Raw genomic sequence first — 22,045 nt, forward strand, 5'->3', positions numbered from 1 at the left:
AAACATGACCAAAAGGCAGTGTTTCCAGTTCGTAGGAAACGGCTTGTTTTTACAAACTGCTCTCATCCACATCATAGTGGGGTTTTGGTGGAAACTTTTGGTGAATCAAAAGTACTCTGACCCCTGCAGGTGCTTCGGCAAACTGACACGAGAGGGCTGAGGGGAGAACCTGCCTTCCTGAGGGAACAGTGCAAAGTTTCTTGCTTGGTGTGTTCCTGCAGCTGCGAGTTATCATCCATTTGCCATAGTGTTCAGAGCTTAAGTGCTTGTCTAGTGTGACCTTCAGGGTGCTTTCCTGCCTTACTGCTCTCCAGAATACAGGAACACGCAATGTTTTTGGTTGTTCTCAAAAATACTCATCAGGTTTGTTTACACCAAAACTTGGTGCCTTTAATGAGATCACCTTGTTAGTTACTTTCCAAATCTATTAAAAAATGTAGCACAGGATCAGTTCAAATACTGATGCCAAGTAGATGGCTGCTTCTCAGTGCCCATTTGCTGTTGCGATATGTCAGCTGCATGGCCCTAATCCACATAATGTATGCTGTACTGATAGTGCTTTATCACAATAATGAAGTTTCACTGAAAAAAAAACAACTAATGCCTTGCAAACTACTGGGGCTAATTAAAACATTTGTAGCTCTTGCAAAATAATCACCCACAATGTAGCTTAAGTTCTGAGTGGTTGAGTCTACAGTCAGCGATTCTGATATGATTAAAATGTCATTATTGTTAATAGACAAATATGGGAAATGCTTTTAGACAAATATGGAAATGCTTTATTTTTCGGCATCGTGTTGCAGGGCTGTACTGCTTCCATCAGTAACAGGCCTGGGCTAGCAATAGGGAACCTTTGCTACCGGTAGGCGTTTGGGCTGGAGTGAATGACAGTGAATTACAAGGCTTTTAAAAACACACCACAGCAGTACACCGCTGCTGAGAAAGCTTTACGCTACAGTTTCCTCTGTTAATGGCGGCAACTTGTCTTTTGCCTGGCCGATGGGGCCATACACAGCAGCTCCACCATCGACACAAGACCTAGTTCTTTCTGCCGAAAGGGATGAGCGCGCAGGACTGGAGAAAGTGTCAAAGCCACACCTTGGCACTCTCCGTAACGGCCAACGTTAAGTTTCCAGGACCTTTCGCCTAAAATACCCGCACAGCTGGCACCAGTCCCCGCAGCCGCAGGCCCTCCCGGCACCGCACAGCGCGGCCCCGCCGCAGCCCGGGCAGCCCCGGCAGCGCAACACGCCGCTCCCAGCGCCGCCTTCGCACCCCGGGCAGGGCGTCACACGGCGGCAGCGCGTCCCGCTCCCCGGCGGTGCCGAGGGCCTGCCCTTGCCAAGGCGACGACCTCACGTTAAGCCGCCGTCGCTGCTCGCCGCCGCCCGCGGTTAGCGAGCGCAGGCAGGCCTGCCGGTCGCTCTCCGGTCGCGCCTCGGTGCCGGCGCGGGGCGGGCAGCCCCCTCCCCGCCGCCCAGCGCTGCTGGCCCTCCGGGCCCCGGCCCCCACCGCCGGGCCCAGCGCGGCAGCGCCGCCGCAACCGCGCCGCCTCCCACCGCCTTCCCCGGGCCGCGCCGCGGCTGCCCGCCCAGCTCCCCGGGCAGCGCCGGCAGCCGCTCGCAGAGAGCGGCCGGTAGCCGCGGGCGCCAGCAGGGACCCCTGGCCGGCCCGGGGACTGCGGCGGGTGCCGAGATCCGGGGCCAAGCCGCGGCACCGCCGCTTGTTTACGAGCCGGCGAAGGGCGGCCCGGGGCGGCAGCCGTGAGGGGCGGCAGCGCAGCCGCCTCCCGCCCCCGCGGGCACCTGGGCGCGACCGGGGGCCTGGCTGCGGGGCCGGACCGGGGCGGGCAGCGGGCGGCTCTCCCCCGCCGCGGCGCAGGGAGCTCCCGTCCCGGCTGCCCCGCGCCCCTCGGGGGAGGGCGGGCGGAGGAAGAGGCGGCGGCTCTCGGCGCCGCGGCCGCGGGGCCCCTGCCGCGGCTCCCCTCGCTGTGGCTGCGCCCTCCGCGGGGCCCTCTCTCTCCCCTCCCCGCTACCCGGTGCCCCTCGGTGGGCAGCGGTGTCCCCCGGGCCGCTGCTGGCCCGTCCCCGCGGTCTGGCGCCGCTGCCGCGCTCCGCTCGGCGCTCGCAGCCCCGGGCGGGGGAGGGGAGGGGCAGGCGGAGGGAGAGGCGGCGGGCGCTGTGAGGCCCAGGCCGCCGCTCGCCCCCGCCGCGTCTCTCCCCGGCCCCGGGATCTGGGGCTGCGGGGGGGCGGGAGGCAGGCGGGGAGGGCTGGCCTGAGCGGCGCCCAATGAGGGCGCGCTAGCGGGCAGGCGGGGCGGGGCGGAGGCGATCACCGCCCAATGGGGGAAGGGCAGAGGGCGCACTCGGAGCGGGGCGAGTCGCAGGCAGGAGGCGAGTCGGGACTCGGGCAGCGAGCGGGGCAGAGCGGAGCTGAGCCCAGCCCAGCCGCTCGCTCGCAGCCGGGCGCCGCGTTGCCGGCCAGGACGGTGCTGCGGGAGCCGGCGGGCGGGGGGCGAACGGACTGACGGACGCCGCTTGCCGAAGGGCGCAGCGGGCGGAGCCGCCGCCCGCAGGAGAAGTTTGGCTGAAGCGGCCGCTGCCGCCGCGAGAGGAAACTTTCCTCGGGGGGCCGGAGGCGGGGGCGGCGGGAAGGAGCCGCGGCGCGCTCGGGTCCGCCGCCCGGCTCGGGGGCTTCCGAGAGGCTCCCCCGGCCCAGGCCGGGCTGCGGCGGCCGGGATGTACCTGGCAGCGGTCTCGGCGGGGAGGAGGCGCCCGGGCGGAGACGGCGGCTGGCACCTGGCGGCGGCGGGGTGGCTGTCGCTGCTGGCCCTGCTGCTGGGCGAGTCGGGGACGCGGGCTCTCGTCTGCCTGCCCTGCGACCAGTCCAAATGCGAAGAACCGAAGAGCTGCCCCGGTAGCATCGTGCTGGGGATCTGCGGCTGCTGTTTCATGTGCGCTCGGCAACGGAACGAAAGCTGCGGGGGAGTCTACGGGCTGCACGGGGCTTGCGACCGGGGGCTGCGCTGTGTCATCCGACCGCCGCTCAACGGGGACTCCATCACCGAGTACGAAGTGGGCGTCTGCGAAGGTGAGAGGCGGTGGGACACCGTCCGCCCGCCCGCCGTCCCCGGGTGGGGGTACCGGCCGGCCGGGGGGCACGGACGCCGCTCCGGTGCGTCCTGCTTCCCTCCCGCCGCCCGCCTGCCCCGCATCCCGGGGTCTTGTAACCCTTTCCCTCCCCCCAAAAAACCCATCCTTATTTAAAAGTTTCACCCTTCACTTTCTCAGCCTGAACTTCCAGGCTCTTCCACTTCTCGCTTTCCGTGGGGATTCACTGGTTTGCTAATAGCTGCCACCAGCTACTGATGCCCAGCTAAAAATCCTTGGTAAAGGACTTGGGAAGGGTCTGGCAGATGGAGATCGGCGGAGGTCAGTGGTGCACACATGATGCCTGTTCCGGATTCCCTCCTCCGTAAGGAAACACAAAGGCAGATCATCTGTTGTAAAGTTTTCCTTCCTGTTCCTGTCACTTAATATCTGCCCGCCTGTCCCACTCGGTGTGTGATGATAAGCGGTGGCTTTTCCCGGCTGGAGCATCAAGGGGGAGGCAGGAATCCCCAGGGCAGAACTCCTCTCAAAGTCACTCCAGCTTCCTGCCGGCTGCTTGGGAGGTGATGAATTGGTATGAAATGCAAGAGGAGCTCACCACCCCCCCACCCCCCCTTTCGAATTTTGTATCTATCGGAGTCCCTGCGATTTATTTTTTATAGTTTATAATTTAACCGGAGGCGAGAGGCAGACCTCTAGGCTCTTTTTGCCTTGTACCTTCAGCCCCCTTTTCCCCCAAGCTGAGGGAAAACATGGCGCTGTAAAAAGATTACAAATAACCAGTAGTTTGGGATATGTGTAAATGTATGTGAGACTCGGAGCGGGAGCTTCGACAATTCTGGAAAAGGAGCGGGAGGCGGGCGGCGCTCGGCGGGTAGAGGGCAGCAGCACGGCCGGGGAGCTATGCAGGCAGCATCTCGCCGAGAAACGGGCATTTAAAATGATGCGCTGTTTTGAGCGAGCTAAAACCGGTCGTTTCTAGGGGGCAGCTGACCTTTGTCCCGGCGCTCATTATTAGTTTAGGACGCCGTTTGCCTCCCTGACAAATAAATTGCAGATCACAGCAGAGCAGCGCGTCCTGCCTGTGCTGGAACCAATGCCATCAGCCCCTGCAGTTGGTGCTTGGGTAGGATGAGCTCCAGGGTTAAAAGCTCTATTGTTAAACGATTAAAAATGGCCCTAAACTACTCTGAAGAGCTTGGCTGAGACCATGTTGCTGAACATGTATAGTGCTTTGGGCTTTCTGTCTCGTTATTCTGATATGTATTGGAAAAGTTTTCTTTGGTAGAAAAGTGCAAGCAAAGAGGGGAGAAGGTACTTTAAAAACTTACCTGGTTTTGGATGAGTCTTCTCTTTTTGCATGTTTTCAAGTAAAAGCTTGGCTTAAACAGCTACCCCCTCGCCAGCTCCCCCCGCATCCCCCGGTTAAAGGAACTAAAAGCCTGCAGTCATTAAATGTTCTAACTCCCTTACTGTATCACAGTAGGAACGTCCCTGGCAGTTTAGGAGTATTTCATTCCTTTGAAGTGATGCAATCTGTACATTGCTGTAGTTCAACTCATAACACGTCCCATCTACTGTTGAAAATAGTGTGAAGCATTTGTTGGCAAGATTGCATTTCAGTTAGTGTTGTGGTTAGAAACTAGTTCCAGCTGTCTCTATAGGAATAGTTAAGGAGATAAGTTATCTATTCAGTTTTCATTCTCAGAAATGAAAAGCAACTGAGCTAAACTGTCAGCCTAATAAATAGTCCTGGAATACCTATTACTGAATTGTCAGGAAACTGCCTCATTCTAAGCAACAGGAGTAATGTGTTCATGGCGTGTGTTGTGCATGAGGGGTGGCAGCAAGGAAAAAAGGGGACTTAATGTACTACCTCCGATGACTAAACCAAGGTTGATTAGCTCTATTTTTTTGATTGAGGAGACCCAAACAGTTGTGCAGTTTACAGGCACACGTGCGACAGGGTAGGCTGGTGATGTCTGATGTGCCAGTAGTACTACGCCGTGCCTTTATCCATTAATGAAATGAAGGCTACTTTTTTTTTTTTAATCCTGTCTGCTGGGAGTGCAAACCCTTTCTTGCCCCAGTTCAGAGAGGAGTAAATGGAAGTGACTTACAGAACTGTGTGAATAGAAATTGATTTTTACTGTCCTCCCTGTCTCTAGCTTTTTCTTTCACTGCAATTTTTTACACTGAAATGACCCCTACTGGCTATAGTTATAAGCATATTTTTTATCATTTTTGAAGCTTCAGCAGTGTCTTATTTCAAGAGTATCAACACATATTGGGCTACAGAAAGCTTTAAGAGCTGGAGTTTCAGCAGGTAAAAATACCCGTCCATTAACTCAGTTTTAGTATTTAATGCACTCGGCATAAGTGAACTCTGTAACACCTGATGGAGAAGTCTCTGTGGCACCTGTCACTGGTAGCCTCCATTTCTGAAACTAGAAACGGAGTAGTCTTGGTTAAACCAGTGTTTATTAATGAAATATGTTGCTGCTTCTGCGTTCTTCCCTTTATCCTAAAATCTGGAGGAATTCCTCATTTATCTCGCCACCTTAACTTTATGCAGTTTTAAGGCTCCATTTGTGGCATTATCCTGAAGTATGTAAATGCCCTTCGTGAATGTCCTTGCATTCTTGCTAAAGAATAGTTCTGAGGTCAGCTTCCCCCAGCGTGGGCAGGTACCCTTCGTGAAGGGCAGTCTTGGGAGACTTTGCACACCTCCAGCCTCTTTGGCTTTACAGGGATGCTGCTGGATTGGTTCCGTAAGGTGTTAGAGCCTGCGGCCCCTTCCAAACACTCTTAACCTTGAGAAATTTTGAGCTCAAAGCAGGGACTGCCCTGGGTCTCTGCCTTTGAAGGTAGACCTGGAGCCATCCCCTAATTAGCCTGGAGTTCCCCCGAAATACCTGAGGCTGGGCTTCTGCAGCAGTCCGGCTGGGCACGGCTCCCGCTTTCTGGCATGTCAGAAAGCCTTGGAAAAGCTCTGCCAGAGAAGTTCGGTTACTCTGAAGGTATTTCGTGTGATGACTCTCTTGTCTGTTTCAACACTTCGCCAATTTCTGGTGCTATTAGATGAAGAGGCCTTGATTGCTTTGCTCAGCTCTTCTAAGGCATAACAGTAGCAAGTAAAATAACACTGAAAATGAGCTGAAATTATTTTTAACTGTGTAATAGAAACATAACTTTTCACAATATATTTGAAATGCACAGTTAACAGAACTGCTAGTCTCACACTGTTCTTGTGTTCCTTTCAGAACATACTTCCGTATGAATTAAACTCTATGTAGTCATTGAAAGAAGGTATTTCTGCTCCAGTAACTTATTAGTAACATACAGTGCTTTGTTTGTTTTGGTGTGTTCTTTTGGTGGAGTTTGGGGTTCTTTTTGAGGGGATGAATACAGTTACTGCTATATTCTTTTTGCTGATGGTAGGTAGTTTAAGGCTTGCCTTGAGTACTTGAGACTTGTCTGCTTATTGTGTAGGTTCTGAACTAGGGTTCCCTCAGGACCAGGAGAAAGCTGCTGTAGCAGACTTGAGGCAAGTATGAGGAAGTATATGTGTTCGTGTTAATCATCTAGGAGGATGGTAGAAGCTTGTCCTGCTGTGGCTAGTCCTGGTATCTTAGAATCATCGAATCGTTTAGGTTGGAAAAGACCTTTAAGATCATTGAGTCCAACCATAAACCGAACACTGCCAAGCCCACCACTGAACCATGTCCCTGAGCACCACATTTACTTGTCTTTTGAATACCTCAAGGGATGGTGGCTTAACCGCTTCCCTGGACAGCCCCTTCCAATGCTTGACAAACCTTTCAGTGAAGAATTTCTTCCTAATATCCACTCTTCTACTGAACTGCATCTTTTGGGGAGCTTGGAGCATTACTGTCTGTCTGACTCCTTGTTGGGACAAGCAGCGAGAACTTGGGTGTCATGTCGTGTCCCGTCCCGTCCCCCCCCCCCGTGCACCATGAAGCCTACTGTGGATTAATTTTCCTCCTGTAGAAACCTGTGCTAGAGTATGATGTGTAAGGGCACACTATACTGTATGTAACCAAACTGCAGAGAACCTGGAGCTGATGAGAGGAAAGGAAACTTTGAAAACTTAGCTTTTTTTTTAAAAAAAAAAAAAAAAAATTGTTGCTAGTATTTTTACCATAAGTGGTGCTGCTTCTTGTAACTTCTGTAGCTAGTACCCTTGGGAGAAACTTGTTTTCAGTTGTCTTCAGACCCATGCCCTCTAGCTAATGGGTCATGGACCCAAAGCATAGCACGTGATGCTTTCTCTCCAGACAGACTTCTATACAACGTGCTTGGCTTTTTGCCCGTGATGCGGTCCAGACCCCTAAAGATCAGGTAGTATTTTGCTTTGAGTAAGAGTTACTGAAGTTCAGGTAATTTAGAAGTCGCATGTGGGTAACCTGGTTGTTTGTATCTGTTTGACTGGAGCAGTGTTGCCCAGATACCTTAACTTTTTGTTTGTTTGGGTTTTTATCTTACTCTGAGTGGCTAGGGAGATGTCCAAATAGTTTTGATGTGTGTACACAGGACTTCCTCTGCTAACATCGCATGTTAGTACTGATGATTAAGTCTGGGACTTAATCATTATTAAGTGATGCACTAAATGATTGTTGGCATGAAGACAGTCAAAATACTTGGTTCAAAGGGTGTCAGCAATCCAGACTTTTTTTTTTTTTTGTGTGTGTGTGTGTATGTAAAAGTTATTCATGGTGTCAAAAAAAAACTATCACGAAAATTACTGAACTTGTGAAACTGGAATGAGAACTAATTCTCTGGTGAATGTTCAGCTTCTCATGTGCTAGTCTTGACCATATTTAACAGGGTTTTTTTAATTTAACGTATTTAACAGACCCTTTCCCTACCCCCTAGGAAACACTTCCTAGGCACATGCTGACTTCATAGGCACAGGCTGGGTGATTTCTACGCTATTTCTACTCTGTCTTGTGTCAATGCCAAAATCACAACATCAGTAAAAGCACGCATCTTTGAGTATGGCATGGAATTTGAATTAGATCAGGTGCGTATTTGACTTGGAAATGGTTTCCTTTCTGTTTCTGGGCATCATGTTTCTATTTTAGAAATCACTTGGTTCCACTATTTCAACAAAAATTAAATGGAAAACTCAAACAGATAGGAGGAGGGATATTGATACAGGAATTGGTAGGCTTTTGCTTTTTGTGGATCAGCGCAGTTTAAAACTGGAAATATCACCGTGGATAGGCTGAATGACTACACATCTCTTAAAAGGAATACGCTTTTATTTATTTTTATTTTTTTTAAACCATTTGATTTCACATGACTGTATGTCAAGCATCCTCTGCTGAAGTGAATTTTTCCCTGAAGAAAATGGTTATTTCATCAGATTCCCTAGAATCATGCTGCGTATAAAGATTCTTATTTTTTATTTTTAAACTACCTTCAAACTTGTCAAATAGTAATTTCTGCACTCCTAGGCATGTTTGCTGGTTTAAGCACCCTCCAGCTGATTCAAGAATACTTGCATAATTTAATTTCTTGTGTAGTACTTAGTCAACCAAAATGTCATTTGACTGGCAGGCATATTATGCAATAATGAATCCATTAGTATGGCTCAAAAATGCCTTCCTCTTCCCCTCCTTCCTCTGCCTCCCCTCAAGGATTCTTCATCTCAGTGCATAAAGTTTACAGCATCTTGCAGACAGGACCAAATGTTTCTCTGTTTTAATGGATTAAATGCTTTGTAGAAGTGACCTATTAAATGTCTCTTGTGACTTGTAAACCGCTTTCATTTGCGAATGCATTTAATCCACAGGGAATGTAAACTTGGATATGGTGAATTCAGGGTTTTGCCTGAGACTTCAGGTGACACCAGTTGTGTAGTCTGGCAAGATTATGTTTTAACTCTCCCTTTTGGTATTTACGCATGTAGTTTGGAAAATGATGGATACTGACACAGAAAACTTACGTATATGGAGAAACTTAGCAGTATAAACTAACATGGGAAGACAGCCTTTATACAAACTAGATAAAATTCCACATAAGCATCTGAGTCAGAAGAGGGTCCCTGAGGGAGCTCTAGTCTAAGCAGACTAGTTTGGCCACGTTTGGGGGGAATAAGCCCTTAAGAATGTATTGAGATGAATGAAAGCAGTTCACTGCCTTTACCAGAGGCAATATTAGCTCCCCAGCAGCTTTCACTGGGTATACTGGGAACTTTACTTCAGCACCTGCAAATCATGTTAACACCTTGAGGGTCATGAGCATGCAAGTATTTCAATAAGAAAACAAACTGGAGAGCATAGGGTTGTGGACAGGAGGGAAAGCAGTGGCTCACAGGCAGGCACTCATTCCTATGTTCTTACTCATTTCCAAAACTTTAAGCCTTATAGAGCCAGCTGTCTTGACAGTGATAGGCTTCAGGTGTTTTTTTTAATTAGAGAAAGATCTAGCAAGTGTAATCTTTCTGAATCAGAGAGAGACCATTCTCTTGGGTCCCTTATCCTTGAAACTAATTAAACTTCAGTGTTTTGCTGCAGCCTGTGTTGCGCTCTGTTCAGGACTTTTTAGAAAGGTTGGATGAATGTATGTGGAGGTTTTTCTTCCCCTCACTGATGGTCTGTGGATAAAGAGCTGGGGTCATACTGATAATGGTATTACATCTGCTAAAGTAAAATGTGCTACTTTGATAACAGATGCACTCAACTTGATGTCCAAGTTAAGCTTTAGAAAAAGGAAAAAGCCTTGATGTTAATTCTAAATCCAGGGTATGTAGAGATTTTCCTGTAGTCTTCTGTGACTTCAGAAATCAGGTGTAATTCCTTTGAACCATCCTGCAATTCTGGCGTTCAGTGATGCTGCACTAATGACTGGGGGGAGAAAGTGGCAAAAGGTTTAGGATATCAGGTTTCTTCCAGTAGTTTGAGCTGCTCGTGGTATAGGTTGCTTTATTCATATCTCTGTTCCAGAATTTGTCTTGGGCAAAACTTCCTCCTCCTGTCAGCTTTGCCTCTGCTGAGCAGCTTGTGCAAGCTACTGGCCAGCTTACTTGTTTGCAATGCAGCTGGTGCGTGCTGCTGTACACGCAGGCTTCTGAAGAGTGTAGGTACAGAGTGCAACTTGAGAAAAGAATTGGAATTTTATCCACCTTTGGAAAATGGGTATGATGGTTTGGCCCTTTGCTGAAGCTTTAGCATTTTTTTTTTTTTTTAAAGAGTTTTCTAGAGCTAGAAGAAAAATCTGCTGGGACAGCTGAAACTCTGCTGTCCGTGCTCATTCTAATCAAGGGAGTACTGGCAGAGGCTGTGGCTGACCCATTAAACCCTGGGACACCACGTAGTATTTTCAGTCAACTATTTACAAAGAAGACATGGTTCTGGTCATAAGATTGAAATAACTCACTTGCAAGTCTCTTTTTCAGATGCTTAAATGTCTAGGGGTCAGACTTCAAAACTAATTACTTATTATTTCCAAACATTTTTGGGACAGAAGGCTATTGGACATAGCATCCAGTCTTTTGCGGGAATGGGGGGTGGTACCTGGAGAACTGAAATATTGCAGACAGTGTGGGCAAGGGAAAACTATAACACTTGAAATAGTTGTCTATGTCATGTGGTTTGCTTAACACTTCCATTTATCTCATTGCTTTCCTTATGGCTATTGTGGAGTTTCTGATAATTATATGGAAAGCTGGTTTGTTTAAATACTTTCTGCATTCCTTAGTATGAAATAACTGCCTTGAGACACATGCAGAGCTGCTGCAGTGAAAATCTGTCTCGCTATACCAGGGAATCACCTGAGATACACACTCTTGAATAAGATAAATCAGGCAGTCAGATTTGAGACAAGCCTTACATGTATGGTGTTCCTGAGGTATCTAAATGTTATGGTGTGGTTTTGCTGTCTAGCTTTGACTAGAAATTTTATCAGGAGGCAGCAAAACCCTGTTGTACTGATGCACATTTCACATAAAGCTTTGATTTTGGAAAGTGCACCCTTCCAGAAGGTGGGAAAACTGCTTTATCATAAAACTCTCAGCTGGGTGTTTTACCATAAAAGTTTCTGCCAGCGCTGGTCCCCAGTTCATGGCTTCGCTGATAGAGTAAGTTGGGAGAGGGGAGAGGATTGCAGCCAGTACATGAGCTCAAACTCACTTCAAGGCTAGCCTTCCCTTCTGCTGCTTTTCAAGGTCTGGGGCTGGGTTTCAAGCATTCTTTAGTGGTGATTAGTCAGTTCTATTGTTCAGCTCCTCCAAAACATGAATTTCCTTTCCATCGTTCTTTTTTTTCCTGTTCAAAGAGAAGCCAAAGCTTACTGGCAAGAAGTATTTCCTTTTTTTATTTTAGAAAGTCTGTAGAATCTTTTCAGAGTCTCATACCATCTTAATGAATACCACTGATTTGAAAATGCTGTTGTGTATCCCAGTGTGTGGGAGTGGTGTGGCTCAGACCTTGGGTCTGAATTGATGGAGAAGCTTCTGAAAGGTTCCCCCCCTCCCTTTCCCATAGGGCAGTATCAGTCCCAGTAGTGATCACTTCTGTGTCACTGTGAAACCCATTCTCTCTTCTTCAAATGCAGGATTTAAAAGGATGCAAGAGTCTGTAAGATGTGACTTTATTTCATTTTCAGATCAGCACTGTATTTGATGGTCTCCTTGCTCTTTCAGTATCCTGAGAACCTGCCTGTCACGCTTTAAACAGGCAGACATAGCTGAGGAACATGCTGCGGTTAAGTGTGAATTATGGGAGTTCACTCAATTCACTCCAGTTATGTTTACCACCACCCCTACTCCCCCAACTTGGAATTTAAGATTATTGTGGGTGCAGTGCTTGTATATTAATGTTCAGCAGTGATAATTTAGTGACTATTCCAGCATGTTGCTTGCTGGTTTGAGGTGATGCATTATCTTTATAAACAGTGAAGGAAAACAGTATATGGTTTTCCGAACAGTAGCTGATATTAATTAAATGTCCAGAAAGGAAGAGAAGGGTTGGGGCACAAAAGAGAAGATTTTGTGGCAGGCAGAAGGAATTGGGAACTCGAAGGAAGGGAAAGCAAAAAATTTGAGCAGGGAAGAAGGAGCCTCTTAAAAGGTCTTTCCTTGTACTTTTAACTTGCACCTGTTTTGAGATGCTCCTTTACATATGGGGACAACAATTGCAACTATAGTGAGCTGCTGTGTACTTTATAAACGCACAGTAAAATAAGGCTCTAAGTTAGTTTCTCATAGTTGCATGCTTTTCTGGAAACATGAGCAGCTGTTCAGGTGAAGAAGATGTAAATGCTTCAGTCCTGAGCATCGTGCCTTGCATGCTGCTGTGTTCTGAGTGCTGGTATGTGGGATTTGGCATGGAAGAAGTGATGGAATGCTGCTTACCAGAGGCATGTTTCCCAGACTGGACCTGTTGTTTAAGGACCTCTTGCTCAACTTGTTAATGCCTTAATCCTCTTCCCTACTCTAGCTGCATGCTATGACAGGTCTCGGGAGTTCAGCAACCCAGAGCAGCACTTGAACTGTTAGCAAGCTGAAACGTTTGCTTTGCAGAAAGCAAGTGATATATGAATGATGGAAGAAAATGGAAAAGATTTGGAATTAATGCGATGCCTCCCCTCACATGCTTTCCTGATGGTATGAAAGCACACTTAAAAGAATGAAAAAAACCCCAGCTATGTCCAAGGCTTAACTTTTTGGTCTCAGTAAATGCAGAACTGCTTTACTGGCTGAAAAGGAAACTTGCCTGAATGAGTTGGAAGGAGTGAAGAAATGCATGTAGGTAGACATGATTTGAAAGAGTGATTTCTGAGCTATAGCTGTCGGCCTGATGGGAACATGGGAACCACTTCTAGACAGTGTACAATAGGTAGTTGAGTGGCTATATAACAATCCAACGTCAGCTCAAGACTACTAAAAAGAGTGGCCCATCCCTTTTTTGCCCCTACCTGGTCATGCCAGCACAGAGATGGTGGAAAGCGCAGCTAAACTGAGATCAGTTTGGATGAAAACTAACAGTTTACTTGGTCTGCTTTTCAGCTGGATTGTTTGTAAAAACTCAAGAATGTTAAACACCTACTTGGTTTTTCATATTTTTAAATGTCCTTGAAGTCAGCTAGTGGATAAGATGTGCATACTGAAGCTTGAGAGGCTCTTAGATTCTTACATTTGGGTTTTGTCAACCCTGCTTGCAGAGAAGTAAAGCATTCACAAATGATTAAATCTCAGTTTCTTCATATCATCCAGATTTCTGAGAGGTACGCATGAAAGAGCACTCTTCTTAGAAGGAAGCCATAGAGGAGGTCAAACAGCATGCAGGAAAATGCTTCTGCAGTCTGAAATTGTTCATGAACTGTCCCAGGTCTCCAGATTACTGGTGTGTAAAAGTTTGTTTTTCGGAATAGTCCACAGGACATGATTATCTCAGGAGTAATAGAGGCTAGGTTATATGCTTCACGGAGCCTAGACTTTGTTCAAGACATGTTTCCATTATCAGCTGAAATACTGCTGACCTTTAAAGGAAGAAGCAATGCTGTACTACTGGATGACCGCTTACCTGCATCAAGCACAGCACTAGACGCCTTCGCATCAAGTAACTAAAGCTTTGCATTGCAGTGGGACACAGGATTCATCCCTTTAGCTCATGCGAGTGCTCTCATGTGGTTGTACCTTTTGTACCAAGGAGGTTTGTTCTGCCTATGCTGATATGACTTCTGGGGGTTTACTTTGTAGTAAACAAGTACTCATTTAATGGGACCTTAAGATTCTGTTGAAAAAATGGCCAAAATCGACTAGCAAAAGGAGTCTTAAGTCTGCATGAAAGATCATGCTGGACTGCATTGATTTACTAAACTAAAATAAGCTCTCTTCTTATGACATGTTTGTTCCTTTATTGATAGCAATCGTATTTCTAGACAAAATGGTGTGAAAAGCAGACTGGCAAAAGATGTTCAGGCTGGAACTGGATTTGTATTCTTCCTGTCTGAATGATTCAAGATTCAGCTGTTAGATGTATAGCTTGCAATTATTACTGAGGGATTTCTCTTCTCTCCTGTCCTCTTAATGGCTACCAAGCTAATTTGGGGGCTGTGGCACCGAAGACTTCAAGTGTACCTAGTACTGGGGCGTGTGCTTCTTATGTACCTTCTCTTCTATTCCCATCCGAAAAGCCATGAGAGGTGGCAGGCGAGATATCAAACACTAACCTGTCCTAGAAGTGACATAATGTTTTGGGCAGTGCTACAGCATGTGGTGGATCTGCATCGAGGCGTTCTGCCGTGAGCGAGGAACAGCCCTGCTGCCCATGCCAGGTGGGTACCACCTTACGGGCGGTGAGCAGCTCCTGTGTAACAGGCATCCCGCTGGTCTCTGTCAGCCTTGAAAAGATCTAGTTGCTGAAATGCCACCGGGCAGAGACACAGAACTGCTCTGAACTGGTGTGCTGGAAAAGCAAAAGCGCTGTCATCCCCGTCTGTGGGCTCCACCTGTCTGCACTATGCTGGTCTCGGGGGGCTGGTGGGCAGAGCAGCTCTGGGGAGGGGGGGCCAGCCTGTCCACAGTGGTAGGGGAGGAAAGCCTATGTGTCAGAAACAAGGAATGATTCAAACAGTTTTCTTAAGACCATTGAACAGACCAATCTGGATGAAGCTGTGGTCCCTGTGGTTACAGAATTGGAAACACCAAGTCTTGGAGTGTAACTATAGCCTCTTTTGTTCCTGTCATTACGTGGATTACTGCTGTGATTTGTAAAATACAAATTGTCCAGGCGGTATTCCGGCTTCTCGAAAACAGGATGTATTATTGTTCTCCAAATTCTCATGATTTTTTTTTTCTCCCTCTGCATGCGTGGCCTCCTCACAATGAAAGTGTCCCAAGTGTCCCAAGCGTTACTGAAGCGGCATCTTTTCTTGAAAGAATTTTAATAGTTTCTCTTCAGGAACTTCTACGCTTCCTTTGGCTTTTATTGATACAGTTGTTGTATGGGATGACAGATGAACTTTAACTAAAAAAAAAAAAGACAAATTACTTCCTGGGGTTAATGACTGCCCTTCCTCTGCTGTTTTTATAGAGTAGAAGAGCCATGGGGTTCCCATGGAAGTTCCCTTCGTTATGTCTAAAATCGACCTGGTTTTTATTTGGTGCTTTTTGTCAGCAGGGTACTCTGTTGACTTACAACAGAAAGCAAGCAAGTAGTTGTACAGGGAGAAACATACAAAGAGAGTTGGCTGTGGCACTTTCTGTAGCTCATGTACAGTACTTGATAGGTAAACGGCTTTTTCCAGGTGTTTCCCCCAAATGGGAAAACCTGCAGGTTAGTGCATGTTCTGCATGTTTCTTAGAGCGGACAGTACTTGCATGTCAACCCCAGAGTGTGTGTGTATGTGTGTACACTGTTATTTACTACTGGTGTTTAGACTTCTTTTGAGTGTCAGGCTATAAATGACAAAGAGTTTGTGTTTGGCTGTGGCCTCCCATACTGGAGGACACTTCTGATAACCCCAAAACCAACAACCCCCCCCCCCCCTTCATAGCTGGAAGATGTTTATCTGTTGGGTCGTTGGTTTTTTTTTTTCAGATGTTTCTTGGCAGGATCTGTATCAGAAATTTGCTTGTTGGTAGTGTATATTAAAATTGCGGTGAACCTACCAGAAGGTGTGACGTGAAAGCTGCTGTGGAATATGAGGATATAAAGATTGATAATAAATGTTTGTTTCTTTTGTCATTACTAGAAGCCAGTGGACTTTCTGTGTGAATATTTTGTGGTACTTGTTTTGGTAGACAGACCAGGTTAGAAAATGATCTGGTGCTCTGTAGCGAAAAATACCTAATGACTAGTTTATTTTCTTGAATCTTGCATAAAAAGCACATGTCTTGCTTAAACTTCTGCTTTGGTGGGATGTTGCTGGGTGTGCACTTGACCTAAGGAAGCTGAGATCTTGTGCGACTGGTAATCTTGGTGGAACTCTACCAACTGGATTTATCGCTTCCTGGATGGGGGTGGGGTGGGGTGGTGGTGTGGTGGAGTGGAGCATCTTGTTGCGTGTAGCCTCCTTCTAAAAGGGAGATGGGCAGCTGTGCAGTGGGAACATCAATTACACACGTTTGACGGGACTCATTGGAAAGAAGCAGAATTATTTGAGCAGAAAGACTCGTTCCGGCCCAGCTATCCCTCCGCCCCTTGACAGCAAAGAGCGTGATGTGCTTGAGCAATTCTCCTAGAGGGTGGATGGCAGTCCAGGAGTGCTGGAAAAATCACTTTTGGTTATATTACAGAATTGGAGGCCTGGCATCTTGCAGTATTTTTGTAATGAAAAAGTTATCTCTGTGGAGTGAATTCTATGTGATGTATTTTTAATCGGGTTTAAAAATGCTCTCTTTCTGACTCAATTTTGACTTCTGTAACAGCTGCAGATTCTGTCCAGCATTCTCACTTCCATGATAAATATAACTTCAAGTATCTGCAAAAGTTATTTCAGTTAGAATAGCAGTCATTTGTACTACAGCGATGCATTTCCCTGAGACATCATAGTTTTTCATACAGATGGAAGTAAACAATGCCAGTAGCTGTAGCAAAATGGGCAATAGAACAGCTGCAAAACATGGTATTTGGCAAACCCCACAGTTTAGATTAATCCATTTTTTTTTTTAATGTGTTATCTTCTGTTTAGCACTGTTGAACTCCAAGTAGATCGCACCCAACTCCAAAGCAGCTGAATTTATATGCTACAGCCAAAATCCAATAGTGAGTGAGTTTTTTTGTTTATTTTAGATGAAAACTGGGATGATGATCAGCTTCTTGGATTTGAACCATGCAATGAAAACCTTATAACAGGTTGTAACATAATCAACGGGAAATGTAAATGTGACACCATTCGGACCTGTAATAATCCGTTTGAATTTCCAAGCCGGGATACTTGCCTGTCGGCCTTAAAAAGGATTGAAGGTAAGCACTTGTCTTCCGTAATTCAGTTAGTAATTTTTTTGTGCATTTGATGAAAAGCTAGGGTCTAGTTTAACGTGTTTTAGCATGACCTGGGTGGTTTCAGATACCTGTGGTCTTGCACTTTTCAGAAGACAGTTGTATGTTTTAAAGGAAGATAGGATTTCAGTAAGCTTGGTCTTCTGAATGTGTAGGTTTGGAAGAAGCTAATACTCTATGTATTATGATGTTTTCAGATTTTAAGACTAAACCAGTTCTGTTTATAGTTCATGATAGCTACCGTAGCATATCTTTGGCTGAAAAGCAGTGGGGAAAACTCTCTTTAGATGTATTGATATATGACTGAACCATGAATAATCACAGCGGATTGTGTTAGCAAAGGCATAGAAAAAGGAGTAGTTGTTGATTATGCTTGTATGTTTTCTTGTATGAATGCATGAATTGTTCTTTCTTTAGGTTTACATAACGTAGCATTACTTTAATGCTCATATTTTTCAGTTTGTGTTCCTTTGATTAGACTTGCATTATGCCACATACGTTTATGCTACTGCACAGATACATGATGGGGTTTTGTCTGGGGTTTTTTTTGGCTTTTTTTGTTGCTTATGGCTGAACTGGAAATGAGTTCGCCCAAAAAAATTCAGTCGGAATTCAATTCCCACGATGTGTTTCTAGGACTGTTTTGAACAGCTATCAAAGCTTTGATCTTGGGTCCTTTCTATGATGCTGTAATTACTGTTTATTTTCCAAAGTGTCCAGGAACATGCAAAAGTTGATTAGTAGTGTGAACCTGCTTAATGACTTTAAACATTGGTTTAAAGTCATATTGCAAAAGTAAATGTATTTATAAGGCTACTAACCATATTTAAAGTTGCTATCTTTGAGTTAAGGAGGTGTGATCTGATGTCATCTGTTGTAGTCCTTTTGTGATAAGAAAAGTGGGTTTGAGATACAGACATTAACCAAGGAGAGCTTGTGAGAAAAATGCAGCTGGTGGAAGTATGTTTATTATCATTGTACGCCTGTAGTGACTGATGTCATGACCAAGTGCATTGCGTGGGTTTGTGTTGTTTTGTAGGTCTAGGAAGAGGAGAGGCACAACCTCCGGCCTCTTGTTTGTTGTTGCAGTAGTGGGCAGTAGCGTATATGGGTTCTTAAATAACCTTACTACTTCTATTTTTATTGGTGAATGTGTGACTAAGTCTGTAGTAGTTCAGCAGGACTCTAATGGCATGACAATTTATCATGTGTTTAACTTGCTAAAAATCTGTTGTGGGATGCCTTTTGGTTTTTTGCAAGCTTGGAAGAAATGGACTTAAGTTTGTGGAATAGTATAGCTAAAGCAGGTTGTGAATAACTTGTCTTCAGCAACTGCTTGTTTCAGCTAAAGTGGCATTTTAAAAAGAGCTGCCTTTTGAGCTTAGCCAGGTGGTAACAATATGCTACATGTAAACTGGCATGACAGTGATGGTGCGATTGTTTTTCAGAGGTGTACTTTTCTTTTTTGTTTTCATTTTCTTGGTTTTATTTCTTTTCTGGGCGTAACGTGGAGGATGTTCTTCCAAAACCTCAGACTATATTAGAAGAGTTTAGGACACGTTGATTTTTAATCCTTCACAGGTAGGAAAGATAGTGATAAAACAACAACAATACCCTTATGTATCAGAAATCTGGCAGTTAGACCTTGAGTATTAGAACAGTCCAGCTTTTACTCATAAGGATGTGAATTTGCATTTGAATCCTCAGACTATCAAACCCTGCCACTGAGGAATGTTTGAAGTTAAAGCCATCCATATTTCCTAACAGAAGGGCAGAAGTCATAGCATAACTTTGATTTGTCTGCATTTGACAGCAGTAGTCAGTTAAGTCTGCCTGCTGTGTTTTGCACTGTAAATGCTTATCCCTCTTTCTCGAAATAGGATTGGGAATTGAATCATAACTGCTTATGGAGGCTGTTTCCTTAAATGCATTACTTGTTTTGGTAATTAAAACTCAATTAATGCTTCATCCTGTACCTAAGCTAATGGAAAAGAAGAGTAACTTTCTCCCCTTGTGCTTGCCACATCCCTATTCAGTAAGCAAGCCAAGTCTCTTGGGTGGAATGGGATAGGTACTTTGGTGTGTCTGAGCCACTATTTGCTGTTTGAGTATTTCAGGCTTTCAAAATTTAAAGCCTAGAAGTTGATTTGATCCATTTGGAAAGTCTACCTGAAACATGCTTGGGAATTAAACAAAACAGGCTCTTTGAGCATGTTAAAACAAAGAAATCTTTCAGTTTCTTTAAGGCAAGTTAAGTCCTAAACTGTATTATCGTGTAAAAAGGAGTGATTCATAAGATCAGTTAAATATGTCTTAAGATTTTCCTGAAATCCAAAGTACTGATGTGTACTTTACTCTTGGCTTGTCTGTTGAAGATAACAGCAGGAAGATTTGAAATAATTCAGATCTTGAAATACTCTTAATAGAATCCACTGGCATGGAAAGTAAGACCAAGAGAGGGTAGTCTTAATGTCCCTTTCCTCACCAGACTTGATATGGTAATTAAATGCACAGTGTGATTAAAAAGATATAAGTTGAGCACCTGAATGATATCCATCTGTGCCATGTGCCATGATCAGAGTTTCTCAAGTAAACTTAGAAGAAAAGTGCCATCTAAGCAGCTACTTCTGTGTATTTTCTACTTTGAGGATGCTTACTAAATAATTGAAAATGCTTTGTGTTGTTCAGTGACATGTGTCACTCTCCAAGATTTTGATATTCATTATAAGTTTGTGTGTCATTCACATGTTGTTGAACTTCCATAACACAACTGAGGCAAGGGAAGATACTTAACCCCATACTGCTGAGGGGAAAAAGGGGTCAGGTAGCCTTCCTTCTAATTATGGAGGTAATTGGGAAGGGAGAAGGTCCTACCAAGGGAACTTTTTTAACTTTACAGAGTATTTGACTAATTGGAACCTAGAAAATTAGTATACAATGGCATCTAGAGAAACTCTGGCTGAAGGAATTTCATTAAAGTTGCATAGCTATGACAAATTGTCTTGGGCTGTATAAATTCATTTAACTGAGGAGCCATCTTTCAGTTTCCTGAGCAGTTGAGGCAGGGCGGTTATAGAGGCCAGTGGTGCTAGGTCAGTGTGGTTTGCTTGTTCTGATTAAAATGAATTCTGTGGCTTTTCTTTCTTTCTGTCTCCTTTTTTTCTTTTTTCTTTCTTTTGTTTTGTTGGATTATTCTTTTGTTGCTGTTGTTCTTTCCTTGAAAGAAGAAGGAAGGATGTATTTAGGCTGCCTGAACCATACTAAGTATACGTAGGTCTGTGCACAGGAGGTGCTGGTGCCAGTGCATAGCGTTAGCTGTAGGTGCCAGCTCTATCAACCTGTATGGCTGCCTCTGCCTGCAGGTGTAGAATCCGTTCCGTAAGCATGACCTGGCAAATAACAAGTGGTAAGCTGAAATCTGAAGTACCATCTCCAGATACGAATGTGTATGTGCTTAAGGGGTCGGGGCTTTTGCACGTGCTCTGGTTTCTTCTGTCTCTTTGCGCTCACACCTTGCCTTTCAAGTGCCTCTCCAGTCGTCTTCCTTTTGTATCTAGTTTGTCTTATACCTGAAGCTTTTCAGGCTGTGTGTGGTCTTCCCTTCTGGGCTTGATGTCAGTTCTAGCTTGCTTACCCAGCTAACCCGAAGTTTTTCTTGTTACCTTGGTATAGGATCTTTCCCTGTCGGCTTGTGTCTGCCTGCCTTCCTGGGCTCCTCATATTGCGTTCTATTTTTACCTTTTTCTGCCTCCTTGTCTTGCTTTCTTTGCCTACCTATTTCATCCCGTTTGCACCCCAGTTTACTTAAACAAGCTACATGAGGCAAATAGGGCAACCTTATCTGTCCTTCCTTCCCAAAATTGGGCTGCAGGGGCTCTGGCGTTGTGTGGTGTAGGTGGCACTGACAGGGCCTGAAAGCCATGTTCTTGATTTTGTCTCCCAGAGCCTTGCTCTGCCCTGACTGGGACAGCCTGTAAGGAGGAGAGTCTGCTTTAATCTCTACCCAAATGCATGTAACTTCTATAGGGGTGCTGAAAAAACCCTATTTTTTTTATTTGCAAAGAAAGGACTATTTGCAAGAAAGGACTGAGAGGCTGGTGTGGGGTCTCAGTCATACCGGTACTGAATGCCCTTGTCACCCCCACCCCGTGCCCTTGTTTTCCTGGGCAGATGGGGTTGGATACATTTGGAAGGATTGGTTTTGTCATAGAACTTGGTAGCTAACTTCTAACTAATCTTCGTGTAGATGCATTGCAAATGTTCAAAGACTTGTTACTCGCGTAGAGTACCACATAGTGTAAAGCATGCTGAGGCCTTAGAGGTCTCCCAGCTCTATTACCAGGCTTAAAGTGTCTGCTTCCCTGTATGGGCCGTCAGCGACTTACCATATACACGATTTGCAAGGAGGTCACGAACCATCCTACTGTGAGGAAATACACATATTTGGGGCTAGAAAGAAACTGTCTGGAAAAGCTATCGCGTACCTAAGTAATAATAGATTCCTGTGTTGGGTTTTTGTTGCTGTTATTTGAAAAGCTTTTGGTTATTGTCTTGATGAGTGCCTGCTCTGATATGGCTCAGGAAATCCTGTGTTCTTGAGCTTGGAAAGCTTGTCTCTATTCAAGAGACTGCTAACGATGACAGTTTGGTTGAACTTGGGCTGTTGGAGTGGACTGTGGAAAACACGGCCAGAGGGTGAAAAGCGATGAGATGCCATCTGTCTGCTGAGCCACAGTAACAGGCTTAAGTCTAATAAGCTGCATCGACACATTCTTGTAGTCATGATCTGCTAAGATTTAGCTGTGGACAGTACAGAAGAGTCAGTTCTTCAGACTTTGCGTGAGACACTGAGGATCGGGGGTGAGGGAAGTGGCGGAGAAAGTTGTGTGGGGTTTTTTTGTTTGTTTATTTTTTTAATCAAGGTACATTTGCAGGGCACTGGTAGGTAGTAGCATTGACAAC

At 45.6% G+C, this 22,045-nt stretch overlaps 1 protein-coding gene across 2 annotated transcripts in view; it reads left to right on the top strand.

Annotated features, from left to right (window-relative positions):
- The first annotated feature begins 2,365 nt into the window (after nt 1-2,365).
- Nucleotides 2,366-22,045, top strand: part of CRIM1 (cysteine rich transmembrane BMP regulator 1) — a 188,399-nt gene continuing 168,719 nt past the window's right edge. For both annotated transcript variants that reach the window (XM_040611859.1, XM_040611860.1), the window contains exons 1-2: nt 2,366-3,090; nt 16,874-17,047. In XM_040611859.1, coding sequence (XP_040467793.1) covers nt 2,739-3,090; nt 16,874-17,047 — 526 coding nt within the window. In that variant the 5' untranslated portion in view covers nt 2,366-2,738. The remainder of the gene's footprint in view (nt 3,091-16,873; nt 17,048-22,045) is intronic.

The sequence above is a fragment of the Falco naumanni genome, chromosome 12 (assembly GCF_017639655.2).
Source record: "Falco naumanni isolate bFalNau1 chromosome 12, bFalNau1.pat, whole genome shotgun sequence".
NCBI lineage: Eukaryota > Metazoa > Chordata > Aves > Falconiformes > Falconidae > Falco > Falco naumanni.